At 46.0% G+C, this 7,029-nt stretch overlaps 1 protein-coding gene across 8 annotated transcripts in view; it reads right to left on the bottom strand.

The window, feature by feature from the left end:
* Window positions 1-1,296: 1,296 nt before the first annotated feature.
* Window positions 1,297-7,029, bottom strand: part of RFX1 (regulatory factor X1) — a 60,397-nt gene continuing 54,664 nt past the window's right edge. For all 8 annotated transcript variants that reach the window (XM_083419577.1, XM_083419572.1, XM_083419573.1 and 5 more), the window contains one exon: window positions 1,297-6,609. In XM_083419577.1, coding sequence (XP_083275703.1) covers window positions 6,443-6,609 — 167 coding nt within the window. In that variant the 3' untranslated portion in view covers window positions 1,297-6,442. The remainder of the gene's footprint in view (window positions 6,610-7,029) is intronic.

The following is a 7,029-nucleotide window of genomic DNA, read 5'->3' as shown; positions in this document are numbered from 1 at the left end:
AAATGTTTTGTTTACACCCTGCCTTTCTTCCTTATAATTCAAAGCAATGTACACAGACTTCCTAGCTGGAGTATCAATGCCCAGACTTGCTAAGGTTCAGCAAGGTTGTATTGTATCATGAACCTTTTGACCATATTCTGTCTGCCATTAACTTCTACTTTCTCATACTATGGCACAATTTTTTTGCTGCTTTCAAGAGGGAAGGGGAGAGATCGGAGAAGGGAAGAGTGGCAAGATTCATGGTGGATTGGGGGTGGGGAGGCATTACTTCCCCACCACTGAGCAATATTCACTTGAAATCAAAGCTGAGATTTCTTCCTACACTGCAAAGCAGATATTAGCACATTACCAGCAAAACCACTAAAAGGTTGCAGTTTCAAGGCTTTGTGTCCTGGATTTCATAGAAATTCCTCCTATACAAGTGTGAATACCTCACAGTCCTATAACTGCTGCTATTTGAGAAGTCTTATTTCAGAAAAAAATTGCTTGAAATTCTTTCCTGCTGGCTGGTAAACCGCTCTGGCATTGCTGCTCTTCATATATAGCTGGTACAGGACTCTTTCAGCAGCAGCAGCTACAGGATAGTGAACAACTGAGAAATAGCAAAAGTAAGCCAAACAGGTGTCTGGTACTCTTAAATGAGAAGACCCCATCTGCTTCTGTGTTTGTCCAGCTGGAGGCAGAATACCACTTGCTGGAAACTACAGGAGGGGAGAGTGCTCTGGTGCTCAAATCCACTTGAGGGTTTCCCACAGGCAACTGGCGGCCCCTGGGAGAACAGGATACTGGACTAGATGGGCCACTGGACTAGATGGGCCTGATCCAGTATGCTTGTCTTATGTTGTCTTCCCTGTAAAGTGGCTGTTCTAGGGCCAAGCTAGATGAAACAGGCAATTAATATGCAATATTTAAAATATAGACACTGGGAGGAGGGAGTGTTGAGTACCATCTGAACCATGGAGGAGCTAATCAGTCCCCCTCCTTGCTGTGGTTCTGATACAGATCTCTCCACTTCCCACTCTAAAAAGCTGAGAGGGAAGCTTCTTAGATGGGAACTTGCTTCCTGAGGCTAACAGCTTTGGGAGTGCAGATGATGAAATTAAAATAGCCAAGTTTGCAGTGGCTGTAAACTATAAAAACTAATGTTTACTGCTTATATGCAGTGGGTGTCCTACCTATTAGCCAAGTCGAGGTTTGTGCAGAGGATGTCAAGTCAAGGTTGTCCTCTTAGTTTAGTATAGCTGGACTAAAAGTGAAGGTAAAATTTTATTTTGGTAAGAGTAAGCAAGCAGCATCCTAGGCAAAGAACACGGCTGAATTTATTTCTTAAGAAAGAACTACAAAAGGTAGAAAACAGCTTTTTCACTCCAGACTACACACACGTACATCATCTGACCACAGGCACTGCCCATCTCATGGACCCAGGACACCTACAAAGCTCTTCAAACTCCACTTGAAGTCTATAGTGCAGCTAAAGCTGCTGCTGCACAAAAGATTGACACAAAATATATATTTTATACAATATGTAGATTTGCAATAAACATCTATATCACAGGTTTAAAACACTGGAAAATTGAACAAATAAGGCCATGATGGTTGAAAAACCCAAAAATATCAAGTAATTTATCTTCACCAATCTCACAATATTTAGGTGGTTTTTAGAACAAGAATTAGTAATTACATATAAAAGCACAGATATTTTTTTTCTGTTTAAAACTAGAATATCTAATATTCAGTTACAAACCAGAAGAGTGATTACTTTCTTTAGAGTAGGAAGTAACCACACCTGTTTGCTTAGTTACTAGCACAGAGGGAACAGAGGACTGGTTTCTTTTAAAAAGTGAATGCGGTGTTCTCATCTAGCAAGTATTTCTGCAGTCTGGAGCATCCAGACTGAGTTGAACCTGCTGATTGATAACTCTCCTTAGCTGCTCTGCAGCTAATCATCTTGGTGGACAGAGAGAATCTTGGTTCAGAGGGAATGGGTGTTGGCTTTGTGTAAGGCAGCAACTGAATAAAAAGGTAAGCTCATTCATGTTGTTGAGTCCTGCGTGATTGGTAGATCCAGCATTCTGCACAGTTCAAAGAGGGGAATAGCTAGCTTACAGAAGCAAGGTTTTTGCAAACAACATGATCCATTTTCCATATCAAAGTTAGGACTTCTCTAAAGCTAAAAGCCAATCTGCATACATTTCAGAGAGCAGGAACTAGGGGAATGCTGGAACAGATGAGTCTCATTACTTGGAACCTTGATTTACAGCCTGTCCCTTTCAGATCACTGGTTTATATGCCTGATGGGAGTACGGACCTTTCATCTCTGATGGGCGTATCTTGCTTTGTCAGGTGTGTGGGTATGTTCACATGCCTGACAGTGAAGTTAATCAGCATGCATAACCAGAAACATTTGAACACACTGCTTTGCTGTGAATTGTTAGTAAAAGCAGCAGAAGAGGCAGGTATGATAAATAAGGTGCTTCTCTGACAGGGCAAGTGCTTATTTCTGCAAAGTGGGAAATGGCTATGAAGCCTCTGGTAAGGAAAGAAATATGCCTCTATCACCTGCATCCTACTTGCTGTAGTTCAAAATAATGAAGAGGTGCTTTGTGCAAATATCTCCCTTCAAAGTAGCATTCTGCTACAGGAGCAAAGCAAAAGTTTTGGCACCTGTGTTTTTCCTCTAGTCAGTCACTTCAAGGAGAAATTTGCTGGCCCACAAGCTGGGCAACTCTCTTAAGTAGCCCTTCTCTAGACTAGACTGACTGATTGCACTTTAATTGGGACTACAGAGGGGGGGGGGTAAGTTCCTATTTAGCACACTATGCACTTGCTCTGCTGCAACAACTGCAGAGGGGATATCTCGCTAGAGGACCAGAAAGCCTGCCTATAATCCCGGTACTTGTAAAACCCATGTGCTGCTAAGCAAGCTGGCACATTTACATGATGGGGGTGATACGGAGGTGCTGTGCTCTAGGTAATTACAGCAGCTTAATATAGTTGGGTGCAGCTAAGAGCAGCCACCAGCCTATTTGGCTGAGGTTGGGAATACGATGGTAGTGGCTAGAACAATGGGATTCTCTGGTTTCTGCTGTGAGGCAGGTAGCTTCAGTTAGTCAATTTATTTTACATGGAGAATTTGGACAAACCAGAAAAGAGAAGAACCGGAAAGCACTGGCGGAGGAAGAGGAGTGTGGGGGGAGCGCACCACCCCTGGCAGCGCAATCTCAGTGGGGTGCCATCGTGACTCTGCCCCCACCCCGCGCTGGGCGCCATGCTCCTGGGATGTGCGCCAGCCCCGCCCCCGCCTGGTCTCCACCCCCACCTCCCCGGTGCCAGAGCATAAAGCTCCACCACTGCCTGAAAGCCTCAAATCTCAGTCTTACTGGACTACCAACTATTATTATTAATTAATTAAATTCCTATGCCACCCTTTATGAGCACCTTTATATGACGACGAGGGTTAAAAGATTTACATGAAGTATCTATTGGTAAGGAGAAAGGTTTCAAGGAGCTGAGGGACTACAAGGATGGTCCTGAGAGTTTCCTCCTCGACCACTTGCTTTGGTGCACATCCCTAACTTAAAGGCCCACAGATCTTTCCTTTTGCTACCCTAGGTAGAGGTGTTTTATAGGAAACAGGAGTGCAGCATCAACCACTATGATTTGGATTCCTGGAGTGGGCGATGTGAGTGCCTGAACAAGTCTATGCTGAAAGCCAGCAATGAGCAAAATGTTTGTTGAATCCCACCTTCCAGACCCGGGTAGGTCAACACACAAAGATAACGAACAGCAGCTACACCTTTCCTGGACACAGTCTTCATGCCTTGTTACAAGCAGCTGTAATGGGTAAGGACAAACCCACTGTTGTAAGCTCTGAGCCTAGGCACTCTTCAAACTACTGCTTGTAAGGGGAGGAAGAAGCTAGCATTTAACAATTGGAGATAGTTCTGCAGTGATCTCTACCCACCCAAGTACTTCAGTTTGCTTTCCCTTTGACCTTTCCTATCACAGGACCAGTGTAATCAAGTAGGTTGCATCCACATGATTACCATCCAAATTTTGTACGCTAATAATGCTGCAATGTGGCTGATGGTGGGCTGTTAGCGTGGATATAGGCTTAGATAAAAGCATACTCTGTACCACAGTTCCATTGGTTGTAGTAGCTCCTACACTGAATCCCACCTGACTGCAGTGTATCAAGCAGGCTTTGGCCTCCAAGCGCTCACAAGAGGACTGACTAACCCTATCCTATGCATTGTGACAGCCGTAATAAAACCATAAGTGGAATCAATGTATCCAGACCCTGTTACTTGGTTAATGGAAGGTCTGCCCCACCCCGCCCTCCACACCTGCAAAAGCTAAGTATTTGTCTGCCACTGTTGATTGCATTGAAAAGCTAGCCTTGCATAATGGTCAGACACTTAACACAGACAGGTGAGTTAGCCATGTCTGGCAGAAGGCGGTACTGCTTATGCCACCATTTTGCATGCCGAGAAGCCCAACACTGGAAAGTTTTATAATTAGTGCAGCTAATTATCTGGCGTGGCTGAAATGCAACACCATTTTGTCACAGCTGTACCAGGAGTCCAGTGCAAAGGACACTGACTCAAAGATCCTACTAGTATTGCATCCCATTCCTACTCAAGACACTAAAGCAGGGATGGGGGAACCTTTGGCTCCAGATGCTGCTGAACTTCCATCAGCCCCAGATAGCATAGCCAGAGGTCAGAGATGATGGGGGTTCAGAGTCCAACATTTCAAAGGCCACATTCCCCATCCCTGATTTAAAGAGATCACTTAGCCTGACTTTGGGTTAACAACAGGTAGGGCTTCCTGACTTGTCACAACGGATAATCAAATCTGCCCAGAGAGAAAAATTTCTGGCCAGTCACCACCAGCAGCACCAATCAGCTTAAAACTGCATACAATAAAGCTAATCAGGAACAGTAAAGCATCTGAGAACACAGCTGCTTCATGCCTTCTCTGCACCCAAATGTAGCAGCAGGAGTACAGAAGGGGTAGAATCCAAAGACTTTTGCAGCGAGAGTTCAATTGCATGTTAGGAAAGAAATATCTGTAAATTCAGACATGCTTACTGAGAATGAAAAAGGGGGGCAGGCGGAAATCAAGCTAAGCAATGGGTTGGTTGGTTGGTTGGATGGAAGGAGTTGTTCAGAGCAATAAGCCCTGGACAACTTCTAAGCAGCTGGAGAATGAGAATTAGTTGTATTAAAAACCAGAAATTGTCAGGCATAGAGCCAGGGCCACCCACTGTAGACCGTAATACCGCAGTGTTGCAGCTCCTCTTCTAATGAGACCCTGCCTGCTGCAAGGAGTCTGCAGGCAGTTAAGGTCTGACTGGGCTACAAAGACAGTACAGCATGTGGTGCATGCCCACACATGCATGTGGTCATTAGGCACATGTCCGTGGCAAATGGGAGCTTGGATACCATTGTGACAGTACAGGTACATGCTGCCCTCTTCAAAGTATCACCTCACACATCCATTAGCTTGAGGCAGTCCTAAGTCCAGTAGCGCACACCACACTTGAGAAAACCCATTGTTGCATTTAGCCACTGTCATAGAACACAGGAAAGAGTAACCCAGGATCCATGTTGAAGCTATGGGATGAATACAGCACAGCACCTCACCCCAAAACAGGCACAATTCTTGTTGCTGGGAGTTCTAAACCCAAGCACTGACCACTCCTCAAGTTCCTTGATGCTCAAACCATGAGCCCAACAGCCTCCAGAAGTACAAAACTAAGGCAGATGCCCAGGAACAACAGAAACTCCCAGGCAGACACAGGAAAAGTTCCCCATCATCTAGTGACATTCAGCCTGATCTGAGGAAGCAGCTGGAGTGCCACTTCCCAGGCAGCCATCTCTGTGACTCATCTGGCTACCCATATAAAGAAACGTAGGGTTACTAGATACTGTGCATAGCCTAGTCCTTGCCAAGAGACAGTCATGGCTAGAGCCCAGGTGAACCTACCCCAGTTTAATAACTGAATAGCACTCACTGCTCTGGGAGCGGAGACCGTGGGGGCTGGGACTTGTGCCTGGGCAAGCACCCCCTCCAACTGACAGTGGAAAGCAGCCATGGATGAGGGGCATGGGGCAGAAGGGCTAAGCCAACTTCCAGGGAACCCAGGTTATCAGAGCAGCAGCTGGAATGAGGCAGAAACCAGCCCAAGTTGCCCAAACCAGCCCCTTCGGTGCTGCTAGGGGCTGGGAAGGCTGTTGGGGTGAGTGTTCCTAACTGGGGGCTTGCTTGGGCTACACTGGGCTACAGGTGAGACGGAGAGGTGTGAAATGAAAGCGCGTTGCATACCACTTGGAGATAGGGAACAGCTCATCTTTATCGCAGGGCAGCGCAACGCAGCGCAAGGTGCATCCTGGCCTCCTGCCGGCCACTTGGCAGTCAGTCCCTCCTGTGCTGCTTTTTAACTGGAGGGCAGTGCTTGTACAAAGATGCCCCGGGAGTCTGTCCGTGCCAGCTTCGAAGGTGGCTCCATAGACTCTGCTGTTAAGCTGCTGGACTCGTTGGAGCTGAGAGATAATTCTTGGGGCATTTCTTCATCACTCTCGTCTTCCTCTTCCTCTTCCTCATCTGATTTAGAAAGAGAGATGGTTACAGCAATCCTGAGACTTGCAGCCTAGTTGAAAAAACCTGAGGACTGATACAATGCAAGCACCAGCCTATTTTGTCCCCTCAATCCTCAGAGATGTCTTTTTCAAACCACAGCCTGGGTACCCGCCCCCCCAAGTCCAGCTGACAAAGAACAGCAGGGAACTAGACAGTCATCAGCTATCAACTTGGAAGCCTAAGTAAAATCCAGGTATCAGCCATGACATCTAAATAGAGCCCCCATGCTCAGAGGGTAAATGTTAATATAAATATCACCTACCAACAGTTAAGGCCCATCACCTACTTGCCTTTTATAAGAGTTTCTGAGAGGCACCTGGAAGGCTCCATTCAAGATATAATGCTTCAAGATATAGACCTTCAGTCTTATCCAGCAAATGTAAA

The sequence above is a fragment of the Podarcis tiliguerta genome (genome assembly GCF_965153285.1).
Source record: "Podarcis tiliguerta genome assembly, chromosome: 17".
Taxonomy (NCBI): Eukaryota; Metazoa; Chordata; class Lepidosauria; order Squamata; family Lacertidae; genus Podarcis; species Podarcis tiliguerta.
Note: the sequence above shows the minus strand (reverse complement) of the source record. Positions and strands in the feature narration are given on the sequence as shown.